We start from the raw sequence: 21,232 nt of genomic DNA, 5'->3' as shown, positions 1-21,232 counted from the left end.
AGATTAAGTTTTTGTCAAGAGAAAAGTAGAACAGAAGAAAAAGATAGCACAGCCAACGCAAGAAACCATCGCCAGGAACATAGTGAACGAGGTCGTTGAGGCTGATCAGGCACCACAACTCGAGCAGACTGCCAGGCAGCTGCGGGGGGGGGGGGGGGGCAAGCTCCAGGAAGCAAGAGCCCCTCATTTTGAGATGGCCACCACCTGAGAGGCATTTTGTCACACAGGCGAGACAGCTGTGGATGTGGCAATTAATCTTAAATTTATATCAATATACAAAATTTGTGTACAATATACAAAAGTCCAATCCAATGTAAAATATTTAAAACTAGTAGTTGCTTTTTAAAAGTAGATTCAATCTTTTTATTTCATCATATCTATATCCTCCCTTTTTCCTTTTCAGAGTAGATTCAATACTCTACCCTTTTATCCTGTCATATCTGTATTTCCCCTTTAAAAAAAAAGACTCCTGAATCTAATCTCCTTTGTTCAGCTTTTGTTCCTGACCATCACCAATAACAACTTATAACCAATTCCCCTAAGCAATGACAAATACCCATAACCCAATGAAAGACCAAAAACCACCCACCTCATCTCTTTGGAATGTGGGCTTTGTGTTCTTAAATTTACTTCCTGCTGTCTGGGGGTGACAGCATCTTTAGGGAATCCTGAAAAGAAAAGTTTGGGTTAATTGTCAAGTCCTGACAGAGGTAGCTTTATCATTTGTTGTCCAGACTGTGTAATGGGAAAGTACAGAGCTTGTCGCAAGTCCTGGCTAGAGTAGTCTGTGAGGCTGGATCATCTCAAGTAACCATCTTGAAATTGTTCTGAGCAGTTTGTATTCCAAAACCAATCTGTAATGGTGTTTTTCAGCTTAGTGGTGTTATAATCCAGGTGGTATCGTCATTGTGAGATCCCATCACCTTTTTGGAGACTTCAGAGATGACATTAGGCCAGATTATTCCTTTTCTCAGTAATTTTTTCCAGGTAGTTCTCCCTTTTTCTTTGGATGCTTATTTGTCCAAAGATCTTTAAATTCCTCAAGATGTTTGTTTTTATTTTTCTGGAAAAACAAAAGTGAAACCCTGTCCCAACCCTAACTTTAGAGAGGTTACTAACCTAATCTTTATCAATTTTGATTTATGGTTTCTCCTGAAATTTTCGTTTTGTCTTCTAAAGCTCTTCTGTCATCCAGAGCAGTATGGTTTCTTAGAACAGGCACTAGGTTCTTTAATTACTCTGGGAAGGAGTTTCCTCCATGATGGCAGGAAACAACGGAACCAAATTTGACATGGAGCCTGTAAGCGGCCCCTCAAGGTGTTTCCCAACAGCAGGCTACCTTGACTGTCCCTCATTCTACATTCATTAGTCCAGTGCCTGCCTTTGTCACACCTTCTGCATAATCCGGAAGGGAGGGGCATTCTGTTTGGATTATGCGTAGAAAAAACATTTTTTCTAGGAGCCCCCCTGGTTATGATCCCTTTTAAGGTTACCTTGTTTGCCACAATTGAAACACTTGGTATTTCGATTTTTCCTCAAACCTCTAGAAATCTCCTCTCCTACCCAGGGATCATCGTGGTCATGAGATTTGATATTGATTGTATCTCGAATCCATTCCTCCAAAGGTGCTGACCTTGCCTTTAAAGGCCTACTTATCCTTTTGCATTGAGAATTAGCACTTTCAAAAGCCAGAGATTCAATTATTATTAGTCTGGCTTCTGAATTTGGTATCATCCTCTTTACTGCTGATGTCAAACTTTGTAAGAAATCAGTGAAGGTTTCTTTTGGGTCCTGTATGACCTTAGCAAATAACTCAGTTTTCTTTACTATTTCTCCAATTTTGTCCTAAGCATTCAAAACTGCTGTACAATATAAATTCAGATTGTGGTCACCATATAGGGATTGCCTTTGTACATCAGCATAATCTCCCTCTCCAAGAAATTGATCTTGGGATATTTTCATACCTCTAGCCCTATTTTGTTGTTCAGTAGCCTTAGCCTCATTTTTCCACCAGGTCCTCCATTGTAACTGAGGACCAGACTCCAAGACTGCTGTAACCAAGTCTCTCCAGTCTTGAGGGATAATTCAATTACAAGTTAACCATGAGTTTAACATTTGCTTCACAAAAGGTGAATTGCATGCCATATGAGACTATTGCTTCCTTGAATCCCTAAATCTAATATTTCCCCAGGACTCCATTTAACTCTTGCACAGCCTTGGAGATATCTATCCTTTGGCAGTTGTTCCTATAAGATTGCAAGATATATTAAGGTTGGTTGTTTGAAAGCCTTAGGTTGTTCTTCTCTAACCTTATAATACAACGCTGGAATTGGTTCTCCTTTAAATTCCTCTGTCTGGATTCGAATATCTCTATGATCTATTTTATTAAGTTTTTCTAAGGCCTATATCTTGGCACTCAAACCAAACAACTTTTTTTTAATATTTATTTCTTTATTATGTATACAATATTCTGTCTGTGTGTATGCCTGCAGGCCAGAAGAGGGCACCATACCCCATTACAGATGGTTGTGAGCCACCATGTGGTTGCTGGGAAATGAACTCAGGACCTCTGGAAGAGCAGGCAATGCTCTTAACCTCTGAGCCATCTCTCCAGCCCCCACCAAACAACTTTTTAAGAGATAAACCAAGAATTATCAAAACAGTAACAAGGATTACCCAAATGATAATTAACAGTATGTCAATCCCAGTTAAGTTGATTATTCCTTCATTTAATTCTTCCATTTTTAAATCATGCATTGCATAATTATACAGAAACCTAGTTCTATCGTAATTATGTTCCATTTTTTAACGTGGAATAAAACTTCTTTTAACTAGCTCCTCCCTTTAAGAATTACCAGTTTTCTCACCAGATCTGCTGCCGACAACAATGAAGATGTGAGACTGTCTCCTGATGTGCAGGTTTGGCAGCAGCCCAAGAAGGGGGTCCAGGGAAAACCCACAGCCAGCCGGGAGAAAGGAAAGAAAACCTAGCCCTGGGGTGGTGACTCTGGCCACATGCAGCTACTGGCAAGTGGCTTTTTCATGAATTCGTACCCCAAAAGTTGGGTCCCAGTCGTAGCACAAATGCTAATTGGTCATAATAATAAAACCTATCCGGGTGAAAGCTGAAGGATCAGAGAAGCAGAGAAACCAGCCACTAGAGTTCTTACCTCTACCAATACTCAGACCAAATGGGTCATCCTGTCCTCAGATCGCCGCCTCAGACCGACTGCTGCCTCAGGCTGCACTGAGCTCCTGTCTCCTCCCTCCTTATATGCCTCCCTCCAGCCATATCACTCCTGTCTGCACCTTACTAGTGCCAGGATTAAAGGTGTGTGATCCCAAGGGCTGGACTCACCTTTTTCTTTTAGACTGGATCATTTCATGTAACCCAAGGGTGGCCTTGAACTGATAGATCTGTCTGCCTCTGTCTACTGATTGAAGGACTTGCCATTTGCATTCCGCTCTGATGCTTCCTACTTGAAGTTCAAGACATGAGCTCAGGGCTGGAGAGATGGCCCAGAGGTTAAGAGCGTTGTCTGCTCTTCCAAAGGTCCTGAGTTCAATTTCCAGCAACCACATGGTGGCTCACAACCATCTGTAATGGCATACAGACAGAATATTGTTTTGTTTTGAAATATTTATTTATTTATTTATTATGTATACAATATTCTGTCTGTGTGTATGCCTGCAGGCCAGAAGAGGGCGCCAGATCTCATTACAGATGGCTGTGAGCCACCATGTGGTTGCTGGAAATTGAACTCAGGACCTTTGGAAGAGCAGAAAATGCTCTTAACCTCTGAGCCATCTCTCCAGCCCAGAATATTGTATACATAATAAATAAATATTTAAAAAAAAGACGTGGGCCGGGCGGTGGTGGCGCACGCTTTTAATCCCAGCACTCGGGAGGCAGAGGCAGGCGGATCTCTGTGAGTTCGAGACCAGCCTGGTCTACAGAGCTAGTTCCAGGACAGGCTCCAAAGCCACAGAGAAACCCTGTCTCGAAAAACAAAAAAAAAAAAAAAAGACGTTAGCTCGCAGTTTGCCACTTTAACTGTCGTGCCTGGCCTGCTGCCTCCAACCACGGTGGCCCTTTATGGCTCTGGGACCATAGACCCTTCCTTCTATAAGTTACCTTGATTGTGCTACTTTAGTACAATAGCACTTTACCCATGAGCCATCTGCCCAATCCCAAAACAGTGTATTTGTTACTTGTAAACTTTGGTGTCATAATACATACCTGATATAGTGCACATTCTTAAGAAGTGTTTGTTCACTGAACTCATCAGAAATCAAAATATTTCTGAAAAAGGACAACAGCGGTGGTGTGTGTGTGTGTGTGTGTGTGTGTGTGTGTGTATGTATATATATATGTGTGTGTGTGTGTGTGTGTGTGTGTATACCTATTAATCTCTTCAGAGCCAGGGGCATAGCTTGATGATGGAGCACTAGAATGTCTAAGCCACTGGGATATAATTAGAGAATCAAATTCTACTCTCAGCTTTGCTACCAATGAACACTCCAGTATGTACTGGATCTGATCTTTCCAGACACTGGTTTCTTCATGTAAGTTTAGACAGATGTTCTCTTTGTGCTCACGTAAGCACGTGTGTGCATACATGTAAGGGCCAGAGGTTGATGTCAAGTATCTTCAGTTGCTTCTCTACCTTGATTTTGAGGCGAGGTGTCTTCATGAATCTTTCCAGTACTGTGGTTACAGGCATATAATGTACCACAGGCTTTTTATGTGGTGTTGGAAATCCAATGTAGGTCCTCATGCTTCTACAGCAAGCTCTTTACTCTTGAGAGAGAACGGGAAGCTCGTTTTGAGTATGAGGCCAGCACGGTATGCATAGAGTTCCAAGCCAGCCAGAGTTGCATAATGAGATGTTTGGAAAGAAATAAAAAAAGGAAGGAAGGAAGGAAGGAAGGAAGGAAGGAAGAAGGAAGACAACGAGGGAAAAGGGAAGGAGAGAGGGAGAAGGAGGGGAAGGAAAAGGGAGAGAACAAAAAAGAAATAGAAAAAAAATAAATTAAAAAAAAAGTACTGGACAGATGAAGTCCAGCACAGCTCCAGGCTTGGCTCAGACAGGAGGGTACCGAGAATCCCCGATTCCTAGAGGGGCGGCTGCGCCCCCTCCCGTGGGGCGGGGCTCTGATGCACTTCCGGCTGTGCGGATGCTCGGCGGCTGTGCAGGTTCCAGGATCCGAAGCGGTTCTGAGTCATGGTGAGCCTGCGAGTCCCAGGTTAGCCTAGCGGCGGGGAAAAGGAATGTTGGCCGAAAGGTTTAGAGAGGGAGGAACGGGTTTGGCAGCTGCGGTTCTGGTTCCAGGGATTCGTCCCTAGTGGTTCTGGGAGGTTGTCTAGGGAGAAGCGCCGCGCCCAGCCGCTGTAGGCGCCGCTCTATGAAAAGCCTTTTCCACCCTCAAGGGCTTTCTCCAACAAAACCCCGTTTTTTTTCCCCTTCCGGAATCGCTTTCTTTGAGCTCCTTCAACTGAGCTTTATGTTATCCGACGGAAACTGCCTTCTTTCTTCTCTAGCTCTCGTCCGGAGATTTAAACTCGGGACTAATTGTTAAGAACAAGCCCAAGGTTAGGAACGTCCTGTGAAAACCCGAATCTCATTAATCTTGGGTAATGTCCAACCCAGGCGGGGAAATAGTCCCTTTGGGCTTTGTGTTCACAGTTCAGGGAATCTGCTCAAGTTTGGACAGATTTTTAGAGGATCTTTTGTAAGTAAAGTATAGGAGAGAAAGTAAATTTATTTGGTGGGTGACATACTTGGAAATCTGTGTTGAAAGGAGACAATTGAAAGAACTGTGAGCAGAAAATAAACAGGCACGAAAATTGTTCTTCAAATGCTGGAAGCCTCCTAAGGAGAAACTGAATATATTGGTTCAGGGCTATTGAAATAATGCAGATTTGGCTCAGTCTAAAAGACACTTTCTTAGCAATTAGATCCACTGTGCAGTTATGCTCCTAAAAATTACTGGCTTGCCCAGAAGCTTTTTGAAAATTGGTTTACTCGATTTGAGACCGGGTCTTGCTATATAGCCCAGACTGTCGCATAATTGGTGATCCTCCTGTCTCTGCTCTCCAGTGCTCAGTGCTGTAATTACGGGTGTGTGTCACCACGATTTGTTCCCAAGTACAGACTGTCTTAAAGGCGTTATCTGCCACTGGGTAGTTATTGCTGTTCATTTGTTGCAATCTGTGATACTTTGATTTATGGATACCTCATCTTGTGCAGAATGAATTTGAGGTTGATTAAGAGGGGTATATACATTTTGCATGTTTGGCATAAAGGAGGGAAAAATTGGGAAGTGACCAAAAGCCTGCCTTGACTAGACTATTTGCTTCTGCTGATAGACTGCAAGAGTTAAAAAGCTTTTTATTTTTATTGTATTTAGTGTGTGTGGGTGTGGGTTAAAGGATAATTTGCTTGAATCAGTGCTTCTTTTCCGTCATGTGGGCACTCATTACTCACCTAGCCATCTTGTCAGCCGAGTTAAACCTTTAAGATAGCTTTGGGTTTTGTTGGTGGTGGTGGTGGTGGTTTTTAAAGACAGTTTTTTTGTGTAGCCCTGTTATCTAAACCATAACACTTAGCTGTCCTGAAACTTGCTCATAGACCAGGTTGGCTTCTAACTGAGTGATCCCCCTGCCTCTGCCTCCTCCCGAGCTCTGGGATTAAAGGCATGCACACCACAACCAGCTTTAGGTAGCTTTTTTAAAGTTTTTTTTTTTCTGTGATGGTGTTAAATTAGTCGTGTTTTCCACCCATATGCTTTTTGATTTTATGAACATTGAAGAAATTTTCGGAAACCAAGACCTGGAGGGCATCTCCAAATGGTAAGCTCAGCATAACCAAATTACTGGCTGTCTTTGGGGGAAGTGGTGGTATGCCAAGATAGTTCATTATCAGATTTTTTTTTTTTAAATCTTGCCAAAAAACAAAACACCCCAGAACATGCCAGTCAGGTGGAAGCTTTTCTCTCATTCCTATCCCATTTCCACCCTTTTCTTCTCCCCTCCTCCCTTTTTTTTTTTTTTTTATGGTTTTTCGAGACAGGGTTTCTCTGTGGCTTTGGAGCCTGTCCTGGAACTAGCTCTGTAGACCAGGCTGGTCTCGAACTCACAGAGATCCGCCTGCCTCTGCCTCCCGAGTGCTGGGATTAAAGGCGTGCGCCACCATCACCCGGCTGTTGTTTGTTTTTGAGAGAAAGTTTTGCTGTATATACATTTTTCACAGGCTGGCCTAATGGTTCTGAGTTCCAGGTTAGCCGAGTCTATTCATTGAGACCCTGTGTCAAAAATACCAACAACACACACATTTGTTGTCTTCCCACCCATTGTTCAAAATCTAACAGCAGTGCCACAAAAGATGGCAAGAGAACTGAGTCTTGCAAGCCACCTTTGTCTGGCCTCTGTACATACTCTGTGTAGTAGCACGCATACACCCCACCCTGACACACACACACACACCCACACACACACACACACACACACACACACACACAATCGATCAATTAAAAAGGGGAAGGGAGCCAGGCGGCGGTGGTGGTGCACACCTTTAATTCCAGCACTGGGGAGGCAGAGGCAGGCAGATCTCCAAGAGTTTGAGGCCAGCTTTGCCTACAAAGCTAGTTCAAGGACAGGCTCCAAAGCTACACAGAGAAACAAAAATAAATAAATAAATGAAAGGTGGGGGCGGGGCTGGGGAAATGGCTCAGTGGCTGAGAATCTGTATCTGCACTGCTCTTGCAGAAGACTTAGTTTGCTTCCCAGCACTCATGTCAGGCAGTTCACACATGTCTGTAGTTCAGGGGCTCCCACTGTTGTCCTCCACAGGCCTGCCCTCATGCACACACACACCATTTTAAAATAAAATCTTTTTTTTTCTTTTTTTTTTTTTTAAGCTAAGGACACTTAAATAAAAACTTAGACATGGGGCTTGGGAAGTGACTTGGTCAGTAAAGTGCTTTCTGTGCAAGCATGAGGACCTGAGCACACATGTAAAAACCCAGGGTGTCCGCTTGTCCCTAAACTCTCAGTACTACAAGGGCAGAGACAGGCGGATCCCTGGGTTCGCTGGCCAGCCAGCAGGCCTTAGTGATCCATGAGCTCCAGGCTCAGTGAAAGACCCTGTCTCAAAACAAAGAATAAGAGGAACAGTGACAGAGGAAGATGTCTGACCATGACCTCAAACCTACACACACGTGAACAGGAAAGTTCAACTGTACAATAGTATACACACACCCCAAAAGAACCAACTGAATATGTTCTCCATTTTTTTTTGTTTTTTTTGTTTTTTGTTTTTTGTTTTTCGAGACAGGGTTTCTCTGTGGTTTTGGAGCCTGTCTTGGAACTAGCTCTGTAGACCAGGCTGGACTCGAACTCACAGAGATCCGCCTGCCTCTGCCTCCCAAGTGCTGGGATTAAAGGCGTGCGCCACCACCGCCCCCACCCCCAGTGATACTCCATTTTTTTTTTAACAAGCCAGCCAATTCCAGTCTGGGACAGACAAGCTCATGCTGACAAGCAGTCATTTGATGAGTCGACTTCTTTATGTTCAGACAATATTAGGTAGATTGCTCAAATCATAGAAACTACGATACGTATAATTGTAAACTTGTGAAACAACTTTAGGAGCAAAGATCTAATTTTAAAATTATGCCACTCTGGCCTTTGGGGGAAAATGAACATAAGACCATCAAGTGAAAGTACGCCCTGCTTTGCTGACTCCAGAATGATTCTGAACAATATTTTTTTCTAATTTGTACATATTAATTGTACAAAGTGGCAGGCTTCATTGTGATGTCTACAAGCACACATTCTTAGTCACTTTTCTGTCGCTGTGAAGAGACACCATGACCAAGCCAACTCTTGTAAGAGGAAGTATTTAACTGGGGCCTGGCTTACAGTTCAGAGGTTAAGTACCTTATCATCGCGGCATGAAGCCTGGCCACATGCAGGCAGGCACTGGAGCAGTAGCTAAGAGCTACATCCTGATCTGTAGGAAACCTCGGAACCCACCCCTGGTGGCACTACTTCTTCCAACAAGGCCACACCTCGTAATCCTAATCTTTTCAGATAGTATAATCGCTGGTGACTAAGCTTTCAAATATATGAGCCTGTAGGGGCCATTCTTCAAACAAACACACTGCATACAATTGTTTTAATCATATTTAGTTCTTAGTTCTCTTTTCTTGTCCCTCGCAGTCTCCCTTTATCTCTTCCATGTCCCTTTTACTTTCATGTTTCTCCCACCCTTCAGATTCTGCATAGGAGAAGAAACAAAACATGCTCGGCTTACTCTGGTGAGTCTGGCTTAACTTGTATAACATGATAATTTCCACTTCCACCCATTTTCCTGTAAACAACATTTCTAAACAATGCTTTTTAAATGTGTGTGTGTTTGTGTGTGTGTGTGTGTGTGTGTGTGTGTAAGCACGCACGTGCTGGGGTCAGAGGACAACTTGCAGAAGTTGGTTCTCGCCTACCACAGTGTAGTTGCCAAAGGTCAAACCTGGGTGGTCAGGCCTAACAGCAGGCACTCTGATCCACGGAACCATCCCACCAGCTCTGAACAATACTTTTTATATGGTAGTTGACTGATGGCCCCTGTGGTAAATACCAGAAAAACATAATTTTGTTTTTTGATAACTTTATGGAAACTATGTTTTTTTAGGTTTGAATTGTGACCCTTAAGAAAGAGAAATTCAAAGGCACCAGGTCTGCCCCCCAAGGTCCCGCTGTGTCTGGAATCTGTGTGATGACCAAGGTGGTGGGCATGGCCACAGTTCTGGGCCCTAGGCCACCTCAAGAGTCAATGGGGCCTTTGACCCGTAAAGCAGAAGAGGATGATGAGAAGGACAAGTGCCGCCCTAGCCTAGAGACATCCCGTCAGCGCTTCAGGCAGTTTGGGTACCATGACACTCCTGGGCCCCGAGAGGCACTGAGCCAGCTTCGGGTGCTCTGCTGTGAGTGGCTGCAGCCCGAGATCCACAGCAAGGAGCAGATCCTGGAGCTGCTGGTGCTGGAGCAGTTCCTGACCATCCTGCCCCGAGAGCTCCAGGCCTGGGTGCAGCAGCACTGCCCTGAGAGTGCAGAGGAGGCCGTCACTCTGCTGGAAGACCTGGAGCAAGAGCTGGATGAGCCAGGACTGCAGGTGGGCGGGAGGCCGTCAGATGCTAGGAAGCAGGAATCGGGGCTGTCCATCTGTTGGGAGCAACTTTTCCTGGGGAGGCACCAAACACCCATCCTCACATCCCAGATAGGGAACCCACAACAGACCAAAGTCCAGCTTGGTGAACTGATGAGTTTTATTGGGGTTGCTTACCAAACTTTGGATGAGGGATTACTTACAGGAGCAGAAATGACTCAGAGAGAGCTGCATCACCAGAGCCCAGCATGCGTGACAGCTCACAAAGCTGGGAACCTGGAGCACCCTGCACAGCCTGCAGGCAGCTCAGCAGGTTGGAGAATGTTCTTTCCAGGCAGCTCAGCTGGTCTGAGAGTCTTCTTTGCAGCTTGGCTTTGCCGGGTCTTCTTTACATGTCTGTTCTGCTAGTCGCAGGGGGGACTCCAAGCTTTTATTGCTTACTCTGACAGGGAGGGGCCTAGTGAATCTGGTCAGTTTCAGGGACTTCCTGAAGCTAGTTTGTGTTGTTTACCTTCCTGTAGGATGCAGAAACTGTTAGACAACACCATGCAGTATACTTATTAATCAGCTAGAAGCTTCTGGGGAGCTAGGTCATGTTTGCTCCTGTTGTCTGCTCTTACCCTGAAGTACCTTTGGGAGCTCAGTGGGGTGGCTGTCTTTCCTTTCCTTCTCTTAAAGTTCTGCATAGCTCGCTTGGGATTTTGCTCGTCTTGAGTCGTCTGCGCAGACACCATGTCTTACTGTCTCTAGGTCTCATCTCCTCAGAGGGAACAGAAGCAGGCTTGGGAGAAGATGTCAACTTCAGGAACTGCAGTGGAGTCCTTAAGCAGTACCCAGTCTCAGTCCGGGGATGCCAGCCCCAAATATGAGTTTTGGGGGCCCCTGTACATCCAAGAGACTGGTGAGGAGGAGGTTTTCACTCAGGATCCAAGAAAGCGTCAAGGTAAGGACCCTTCTCAGTGTCCAGAGAAATCTTTAACTCCAGGGGAGGGATAATCTCTCGATTGACCTGACTAGGCGAGCAGACTAGGCAGAAGTCATGCACTTTTCTCCCAAACCCAGTTGCCTTCCTTGGCCAGGTTCCCGGCACTAGGGTAGGCAGCATCCTTGCAGAGAGTTGGGCAGAGCTGTTTCCAAAGGAGCGAGACTGACTGGGAGATATGGACAGGCTGAGTGAGCCAGTAGAGTGCCAAACTAGACCACAGGGGAAAGGTATTGCTGCCTGTGAGTCTGGAGAGCCAAGAAGGAAGATCTGTTCTTATAGACCCAGACAAGAGCTGAGCCTTGATAGGGAAGGAAGGAGTTAAATGCTGGGAGCCATGACTCCAGGTCCTGCCATTGGGTCAAGAGAAAATGAATAGATAACTCATTTCACACTGGTCCTGCCTTCACATCTTCTGGTGTACCAATAGCAGACTCAATTGCTGCCGACATGAGAAGTCTTTAGGCCTAAGGGTCAATTTCCTAGGATGCAGATCAGGGAAGACTGGGTCTGGAAAAGACCACAGAACCTCCATTCTGAATCTCTGCAGACTTCACAAGTCAAAGATAATTTAGGGGTTGATAGAGTGCTTACCTAGCATGCAGGAGGCCCTGGGTTCCATCCCTGCACTCAGATTCAAGGTCATCCTTCAAGGTCATCCTTGGCTACGTGGTGAGTTCAAGACCAATCTGGGTTTTGTGAGACCTTGTCTTTAAAAAATGAATAAATAAAAATTTAAAAAGGAAATATATTAGGATAACTAACTATTCCCTGGCTCAGATCTCCACAAATCATGGTGTATGTTACAGCTTTATTTTTCTACTGGTGGTTTTCAAAGATTAATCAGATTGCTATTGATGAAAAATATACCATATTGTTTCAAATCTTGTATTTATCATTTTTCATGGCTATGGTATGTTCATAAGCCGAGTCGTGGCCCTGAGAAAATGCCTGAATTACTTACCATATCCTAGACACTTGAAATCCCCTCTTGAAAACCAAATCTTGAGCCCTGTTGAAAACTATTCTATACCAGGCGTAATGGTGCACACTTTTAGTCCCAGTCCGCAGGAGGCAGAGGCAGGGATTTCTAAGTTGAAGGCCAGCCTGGTCAACATGAGTTCCAAGACAGCCAGGACTGTGTAGAGAGATCCTATCCAAAAAAAAAAAAAAAAAAAAAAAAAAAAAGAAAGAAAGAAAGAGGGAAGGAAGGAAAGAAAGAAGTATATTGTTAGGGCTGGAGAGGTGGCGCAGCAGTTAAGAGCAGTGGCTGCTCCTGCAGAAGACCTGGCTCACTTCCTAGCACCCACATCAAGTGGCTCACAATGGCCTATGACTCTAGTTCCTAAGGTTCCAACACCTCTGTCTGGTCTCCAAGGACACCCGCACATATGTGATGCATATACAGACGAGCAGACACAAAAATAATGTACATCACAGAGACTGACAGGAAAACTCAGCAGTTAAAATGCTTGGTCATCAAGCCATTGACCTGAGTTACATCCTGGAACCTATGTGATAAGAGAGTTTAACTGCGTAAAGATGGCTGCATTTGTTTAACAAATACTCACAACATACGCAAGTGCGACACATCTTTGCATAGTTACACAAATCTGCAACACCCGGATAGTCAGGACAAGTGCAGCCCCTAGACTTTCTGTGGGTGTGCTTTTAAGCATAAAAACCACATTCTGGGTTGACACACCTCATTTAGCAAGAATGTTAGCCAGAAGCCAGAAAGCAAAGTTAGTATATTTAGGAACTTTCTCAGAACTATAGACTTTAATGGATTAGGTCTTTATTCTTGTTTCTGCAAGTGTTGCTGTCTGTCTGTGTGTTGGGTTCCAAAGCCTGAATGGTACTTTCATCATGGCGTAGGTTGTGCTAAGACCTGGGGACCTGTTGCATACCTAGTATGCTCCAGGAGAGTCTGCAGAGTGAGATCCTGTCGTCTCACCAAGAAAGGAAGACCCTCCCTCTTGCAATTTAAAGTCTTCCCCCACAATCCCCAATTTCAGAACACAAGCCCCTACCTCTGTCTGCTGCTTTCCTTCCCTTTCTGTGGTGTGCCACTCACTCCTGCCCCCTCCTCCTTTGCTTTGGATTCTGAGACTCTGGCCCTTTGAAACTTGATTCATCCTGGGATAGCCAACCTCCCAACCCAAACTGCTCTTGGCAGCACCACACAGTTGGGTGCAGATCCAGATAGTTGATAGGCATGAGCTCCTGGCTGACCATATCTTGGGCCACCGTCAATAGATTTTGTGCCCAGTGTACATTGTCACATTTGTAAATGGAAATTAGGTGCTGGAGAGATGGCTTAGTACAGAACAGCGCTTGCTGCTGTACCGCAGACAGACACTTAAGTTCAGCACCACATAAGGCTGCTCACAACTGCCTGTATGTAACTCCCACTTCAAGAGACCTAGTGGCCTCTTTTGGCCTCTACAGGCACCTATATACATGTGGCAGACACACAGTTACATACACATAAATAAAAATAAACCTTTTACAATAGGATAATTGGGAGTGGAGAGATGGTTAGATAGCTAAGAGCACTTGATGCTGTTGCAGAGGACCACCCACGTGGGGTTCAGTTCCCAGCACCCACATGACAGCGTCAAACAATCCAGAACTGCAGTTCTGGGAACCTGGCACCCTTTTCTGGACTCCATGAGTACCAGGCATGCACACAGTATACTTACATATGTTTAAGCAAAAGACCCATAAAAACACAATTTTTATTTATTTATTTTTGTTAAAAAAGGACACTGGCCAGTGACAGTGCACACCTTTACTCCCAGCACTCAGGAAGCAGAGGCAGGAGGATCTCTGTGAGTTTGAGGCCAGCCTGGTCTACACAGTGAGTTCTAGTACAGCCAAAAAACCCTGTCTTAGGAATTGGGGGGAATACTAGCCTCAAAAGTGCTATATAAATGGAGGGTGACCTTGAACTTTGGTCCTGCTTCTACTTCCTATTTGTGCTAGGATCCGAGATGTGTACCACCACACCCAGCTTCATATCCAGAGGATTCTAAGTCAGCATATCCTGTGTGATATGCTGACTTGGGCTAATTTTTCTGTCGCTCTGTTCATGACACTCAATACAGAACTATCCTGCCTGTCACTGATAAAGAAAATGTCCATGTACACAACAGAATTCTGTTCAACTGTAGAAGCTGAAGAGTGAAATCATATGACAGCCAGAAGAAAACAATTAAAATAGGATAGGTTGAGTCCTACAGACATTCCCCTTTGCGTTGTCACTCGTCACACAAAGTACGGCAAGAAGTGTTGCCGGAACTAGAGGTGGGCTATTTCTATTGTTTGTGTTTGTGGATTATTTCTGTTTGGTTGATGGACTAGTTGTTTGGTTTTGGCTTGATTGTAACTTTGTTTGTTTATTTGTTTTTGTCGTTTGTTTTGGTCTCTCTATGTAATCCTAGTTGGCCCAGAACTCACTGTGTAGACTAGGCTGCCTCAGAAGACAGATCTGCCTGCCTCTTGTTCCCAAGTGCTAGAATTAAAAGCGTGAGCCACCACACCTGGCCCAGGTCAGGTGTGTTTTGTTTTGTTTAAGGTTTTTTTATTTATTATGTATATAGTGTTCCATCTGCATGCATGCTTGCACACCAAAAGAGGGCACCAGATCTCATTACAGATGGTTGTAAGCAACCATGTGGTTGCTGGGAACTGAACTCAGGTCCTCTGGAAGAGCAGTCAGTGCTCTTAATCTCTGAGCCAACTCTCCAGGTTTTAATGCCCAGTTGGGGAAAAGGTTTTTAGGTGCTCTTAAGAGAGAGGAGTTGGCACTATTCTCAAAGAAACTTATGTACCCCTGAGAAGGTGTGCTGGAGTGGAAGACTGCGCCAGTAGTACAGGACACAGTGCCTCAGCTCTGAGTGGAATTCAGCTTTACCCGCACCACTGAAACCCGGTGTTTACCCTGGTAGAACTTGACCACCTTTGTTTTATCTGCATGGCCCAGAAACCTCCCAAGGCAGAGATCATTCACAAACCTTGGCTGTGAGTATGTTGCAGAAGCAAACATGAAGTCACAGACGAATATTCCGGTGTGTTCTAGACTGCTTCAGAGCCTACGGGGGAGGAAGTGGGAGCACAGGTTTTCTGGATGATAAGAATTATAAAACCATCACGTAATAGATATCCGGGCGTGGGCTTCTGTGGGCACACTTGGACTCGGTGTGACAGTCACTCTATTGTGTCTCACACGTGGCACCACCCTTCAAACCTATCTGCCTCCCTTGGGGATCCTACTTCTCCTGTAGCAGCTACATCCTCAGAACAGGAGCAACTGATGCATCCCTAACCCACCTGCTTTCAGGTTTGAAATCGAATCCCCAGAAGGAGGACTCAGCAGATGAGCAGAGAAGTTCTGAAGAGGAGTCTCATGCAGACGGACTCAAAGGGGACATCATTCCCGCGATTGCTACCAATAAGTATGGGTCAAGGTCAGAAAGGCAGTGGGCCAACAATCTGGAAAGGGAGAGAGGAGCAAAAGCTTTTCTGCAAGATACAGGTTCCAGGAAAGGGGCAGAGCCCATGTCTGCTAAGCTTGCCCTGGGAGAGAAACGTTACATATGTGCAGAGTGTGGGAAGGCCTTTAGCAATAGCTCAAACCTCATTAAACACCGCAGAACACACACTGGGGAGAAGCCTTATGTGTGCACCATGTGTGGGAAGGCCTTCAGCCACAGCTCCAACCTTACCCTCCATTACAGAACACACTTGGTGGACCAGCCCTCTGACTGTAAGTGTGGGAAAGCCTTTGGGCAGTGCTCCGACCTCCTTAAACATCAAATGATGCATACGGAAGAGGCGCCCTATCAGTGTAAAGACTGTGGGAAAGCCTTCAGTGGGAAGGGCAGCCTCATTCGACACTACCGCATCCACACCGGGGAGAAGCCCTATCAGTGTAACGAGTGTGGAAAGAGCTTTAGTCAGCACGCAGGTCTCAGTTCCCATCAGCGCCTGCACACAGGGGAAAAGCCCTATAAGTGTAAGGAGTGTGGCAAAGCCTTCAACCACAGTTCAAATTTTAATAAGCATCACAGAATCCATACTGGTGAAAAGCCCTACTGGTGTAACCACTGTGGGAAAACCTTCTGTAGCAAGTCCAATCTTTCCAAACACCAGCGAGTGCACACTGGAGAGGGAGCCGTGCCGTAACTGTCCGTCCTCTCTGTTGTTGTCGTTGTTCTTGTGAGCATCAGAATGTGAGTGCTAGGAAGCAGCCTGTGATGCAGTGTTGGGTAGTAGATTTTGCTCTAGTCCTCAAGGGGTGCCATGGAGGGAGAACTCCACAGTGACAGGGCAGGCGGGAGGTCTGCAGAGCGGAGTGAGCCCCACAGTGCTCACCTCGGCCAGCGGGGTCCCTCCTCACACTCCAGGCCCTAGTGAACTGTGCTGCCATTGTCTTCTGCATAGTTAAACTGATGTGTGTCCAGTAGAGTTAAGGAAGAAACACTAAAATTGTTTTAACATATATTCCACAGTTGTAGTTTGTAAAGAATTGAGCCACCTTGAACAGTCTGTTTCAGAATAAATGTACAGCATCATGTACTGCCTCGGAACTCTTTTTGGGGGGGTGGGTGGATGGGTATGTGAGTGTGTGCATGCCCTAGCACATATGTGGAGACCAGAGGCCAACTTGAATGAATTACTTTCTCCTTCCATCCAGTACATGGGTCCCAGGGACCAAGCTCAGGTTGTCAGCCCTGGGGGCAAACTCCTCACCTACTGAGCCTGTCACCAGCCACGGTCATTGAACGCTTGGGTAAAGTGTTGGCCAGGCATAGGGTATATATACTCTCATATTCCCAACACTTAAGAGAGGATCATGAGTTCTAAAGAAAGGAGAGGGAGAGGAGGGCAGAGGAAGGAAAGGGTGGCTACCTCCAGTCTGGAGCTTGTGGACGTGTGTGAGGAAGTCATGGGCGTATGTGTAGTAGCTGCATAGTGGTCTGTATTGTTGCACTGTGCTGTCCTGACATAGTGAGCACACACTTTGGTTGTTGTTGTTTTTGTTTTTAATAAGCTTTCTATGTGTGGCCATAGTTTTTTGAGACAGAATTTCTCTGTGTAGCCCCGGCTGTCCTAGAACTCACTCTGTAGACCAGGCTGGCCTCAAACTCACAGAGATCCACCTGCCTCTGCCTCCCAAGTGCTGGTATTAAAGATGTGCCCCACCACCATCTGGTGTGAACACATACTTTTATTACTGGGATCATCTTGTCAGCCTGAGTTTTATATTAACCCTGTCTATGCCAGTGCCTATGAAGATCAGCTCTCCGTAAGCAGCTTCCTTCTGAAAACTCCAGAAGTCGAAACCCGAAAGGATTACCGTACATCCTCCCTGGGAAGATCTGAATGCAGTCTCTGCACTGGTAAAACATCTCCCATTCCTTCTGTCCAACATTGGCTAGAAACCCAACAGCTCTCCTTCCGTCACTTGCTTCTCTTAATACTATGGCAGTTCTTTCACCTCCTGAAAAGGAGTCCCTGAAATATCTGTACCTTAAGGCTGAGCTTGATATGCTAAGAACTGGGGAACAAGAAAGTTTCCCATTGAGTGTCAGAACTGGGGATTGTTCCAGACCATCTACCTATATCACAGCAATCAAGTCACAATGCCCTTCAGCTTTCTGTGGACAAGAGGTTTGATAAGCTTGCTGTGGCCTTGGCAATGGCCCTCTCCCTTGCAGCTGCAACCTCCCTCTCCACACCCATATTCGCAGGCCCTAGTACCCATGCACAGGTATGTATGCAGGCTACGGGTGTTGGAAGATGGCTGTGAGCCCCGCAACCTGGGTGCTGAAAGCATCAGATCTTCTGTAAGAACAGTATGTGCTCTTAACCACTGAGCCATCTCTCCAGCCCCAACAATACTGATTTAACTTTGTTGTTGATTTTGTTGTTACTTGAGACAGGGTCTCACTATGCAACCCAGACTGGCCTGGAACTCATTATGTAGACTAGGCTAGCTTCGAACTCACAGAGATCTGCCTGCCTCTGTGTCTTGAGTTCTGGGATTAAAGGTATGTATTTTCATGCCCTGTCCAACTGTACTCTGTTCTGAATATTGTATTTCTGTGTATGTGTTATGTGTCTGTGGGGGTTTGTGCACATGAGAGCAGATGCCTGCAGAAGCCAGAGATGTGGGATCCCCTGGAGTTGGGGTTAACGGGATAATGTGGATGCTGGGAACCAAACTTGGGTCCTCCACCAAGCCATCTCTTCAGCCCACCCTTTTCTCTAATGCCCTCTCACTTTGTGACCCCTGGTATGTAGGCTAGGTCATGCCACCAGGCTGTGGAACTTAGTCCTCCTCCTCCCAGAAGTCTCTACAAACAAGGAATATTCCCTTTGTCCTGGGGACTGAATGCTCTCCATCCAGTCCCACCCTCTTTCTTGATAAGGCTCTACTGAAGGGAAGCTCCCTGCTTCCATCTCTGAATAAAAGGAGGTATGGTTCAGATTAGGCCACACACACTGAATCTCCATGTGCCAGCCAAGAGGAGGGGTGGGGCATGAAAATGAAAACTGGCATTTTCTTGCTGTTACAGTAGCTTAGGAGAGTTGTCCTCCCAGAACCTTAAACTCAGTACGTTGAATGATAACCTGTCCCGTTTGTATTTCCTGATAATCGAGGCCCATGGAGGAATGGGGCTTCAGGCAGCAGACATGATGTCCATCGTTATGTGTACTTTACCTCTGACTACTGAATCCTTGCCTCTGTGACAACCTCCACTGAACCAGTAATGCCTACGTCCCGTCACTAGCATATGCCCTGTTTTATTGGTGAGTGAGTTCACCAATAAAGATGGTCCAGCATTAGGTTGTCAGATTCCATGTATTAAATTCAGTTTAACGTGCGTTGAGTCTGCTGACCCTGCCCTCAGGACTCTGCTGGTTAGTGGCACGTCATTCATGGCCATGTGTTAAAGAACCATCCTAGACATGGTTAGGACAATGTAATATTTCTGTGTGTGCGTAGATGTGTAGAGGCCATAGGACAAGGATAAATGGCTAACCCTGGTGCCGTTAGCACACAAAGAATATGCTAGCCTCAGACTCATCTGTGACATTCTCACCCCACCCCCGTCCTGAACCTCTCCAGTCTCTGAGCTGCTCTTTCCTATATAACCCCGCCACTTCAGCTGCACACTATCTTATTCCTCTCTCTCTAGGTTTTTGGTCCTCTGCTCTTGCTCCTGGTCCCTTCTCCTGCCCATCTTCTCTTCTCCCCCCCTCCTCTCATAGCTTTGTTCACTCTTCTGGGCATGTCTAGTCTGCTGCTTTCTCTCCCTGCTCTGGACTTCGAGATTCCTTGGCTGTACTCTCTCTCTTACCTACAGTAAAATCCTCAGTCATACCTGGGAGCTGTCAGGCCCTCATTTTCATTCACCCTTGAGATAGGATCTCTCACTGAGCTTTGTAGGCTGGCAGCCAGCAAGCCCCAGCAATCCTTCAGTCTTAGCCTTGCCCAGCTTTTTATGTGGGAGCTGGGGATTTGAACTAGTCCCCCTGCCAGCACTGCAAAGACACTTAGCCCTTGAGCCATTTCCAAAACATCAAAATGCAACTAGGTTTTAAATATTAGGAAACATATGGTACTGTGTTCTTCCTTTTTTTTTTTTTTAATGTATAGTGTTCTGTCTGCATGTATGCCTGCAGGCCAGAAGAGGGCATCAAATCTCACAAATGGTTATGAGTCACCATGTAGTTGCTGGAAATTGAACTCAGGACCTCTGGAAAGGCAGCCAGTGATCTTAACCGCTGAGCCATCTCTCCAGACCCCTGTACTTCTTTTTCTTACTTACAGAAGTAGATGTATTTAAAGAAGGGACTTTCCGTTTAGATTGTATTCTGTGGATATTTATGTACCACGTGTGTAATGCTCAGGAAGGCCAGATGAGGGTGTCGGGTCCCCTGGAACTGGCATTCTGGGTGGTGTGAGCTGTGTTATGTGGGTGCTGGGAATTGAACCCTGGGTCCTCAGTAAAATCAACAAGTGCTGTTAAATAACTGAGCCATCTCTCCAGCCCAAAAAAGAGATTATTTTGCTTTGTTTTTTTTTTTTTTTTTGAGACAGGGTTTCCCTGTAGCTTTGGAGCCTGTCATGGAACTAGCTCTTGTAGACCAGGCTGGCCTCCAACTCACAGATCCTCCTGCCTCTGCCTCCCAAGTGCTGGGATTAAAGACGTGTGCCACCACTGCCCAGAGATTTTTTTTTTTCTTTTTAGAGGTATCTTCAGGCTTGTAGCAGAAGGTGGATGTGTGAACAAGGATTTAAAAAAACACTCCCGAGGCCAGCCTGGTCTACAAGAGCTAGTTCCAGGACAGGAACCAAAAGCTACAGAGAAACCCTGTCTCGAAAAATCCAAAAAAAAAAAAAAACTCATTAGGCTGGGTATTGGTGGAGCACACCTATAATCCCAGCACTCAGGAGGCAGAGGCAGGTGGATGTCTGTGAGTTTGAGGCTAGCCCAGTCTACAGATTGAGTTTTAGGAGTCAGGCTGTTACACAAAGAAACTGTCTCAAAAAACAAAAACATAACAGAAAAAATAGGTCACAAGGAGCTTGGATTTAAAGCATAGTTCATTAGCCAGTTTGCATGTATATGTGAGTATGAATGCATATATATGTGTGTGTGCATGGAGAGGCCAACAGTCAATTTCAGATGTCTTCCTCCATTACTGCCCTCCTTACTCTTTGAGACAGGGCCTCTTACGAAAGCTGGAGCTCATTGGTTTGGCTAGACCAGCTGGCCAGCGAGCCCCAGGGACTTGCCTCTCTGCAGCTGAACTCTGCTGATCCCTCCCATCTCTATACTTAAAGACTCTCATGCCCGCCTTGTTACAGTAGTATTAGGTGTCCAAATGCAGGCCCTCGGCAAGCCCGGGTCAGCTGAGCCATTAGCTTTTTGCTTTTTTTTTTTTTTTTTTTTTTTTTTTAAACAATCTCAGTTGTGCTGTTTCTCAGGGAAGGGAAAACAGATCCTTTAGCAGGTAGTCTGGACGGTTATCTCAGAAACTCCCAGGCATCAGTGAGACAGAGATC

General features: G+C 45.5%; 1 protein-coding gene across 7 annotated transcripts; it reads left to right on the top strand.

Annotated features, from left to right (window-relative positions):
* The first annotated feature begins 5,055 nt into the window (after positions 1-5,055).
* On the top strand, positions 5,056-16,720 carry Zscan21 (zinc finger and SCAN domain containing 21). 7 transcript variants are annotated; one of them, XM_041648523.1, is made up of 6 exons: positions 5,194-5,247; positions 6,814-6,853; positions 9,279-9,321; positions 9,693-10,172; positions 10,917-11,109; positions 15,494-16,720. In XM_041648523.1, the coding sequence occupies exons 4-6, from the start codon at positions 9,777-9,779 to the stop codon at positions 16,336-16,338; spliced, it is 1,434 nt and encodes a 477-aa protein (XP_041504457.1). In that variant the 5' UTR covers positions 5,194-5,247; positions 6,814-6,853; positions 9,279-9,321; positions 9,693-9,776; the 3' UTR covers positions 16,339-16,720. The 7 variants fall into 7 exon arrangements, with proteins under 7 accessions (XP_041504462.1, XP_041504459.1, XP_041504458.1 ...); XM_041648525.1 differs by lacking the exon at positions 6,814-6,853 and having other exon boundaries at positions 5,173-5,228; XM_041648522.1 differs by lacking the exon at positions 6,814-6,853 and having other exon boundaries at positions 5,183-5,247.
* The last annotated feature ends 4,512 nt before the right edge of the window (positions 16,721-21,232 follow it).

Source organism: Microtus oregoni, unplaced genomic scaffold, assembly GCF_018167655.1.
Source record: "Microtus oregoni isolate MIOR12 unplaced genomic scaffold, Mior012 000003F_ref0000135, whole genome shotgun sequence".
NCBI classification, from domain to species: domain Eukaryota; kingdom Metazoa; phylum Chordata; class Mammalia; order Rodentia; family Cricetidae; genus Microtus; species Microtus oregoni.
Note: the sequence above shows the minus strand (reverse complement) of the source record. Positions and strands in the feature narration are given on the sequence as shown.

What these genes read in the sequence shown, in the direction of transcription:
- Zscan21 (XM_041648525.1), top strand. Translation starts at nt 9,777, where the DNA reads ATGACCAAGGTGGTGGGCATGGCCACAGTTCTGGGCCCTAGGCCACCT. An exon ending in TGGATGAGCCAGGACTGCAG is followed by an intron (nt 10,173 to 10,916) that starts GTGGGCGGGAGG and finishes TACTGTCTCTAG; the next exon opens with GTCTCATCTCCTCAGAGGGA. An exon ending in GGATCCAAGAAAGCGTCAAG is followed by an intron (nt 11,110 to 15,493) that starts GTAAGGACCCTT and finishes ACCTGCTTTCAG; the next exon opens with GTTTGAAATCGAATCCCCAG.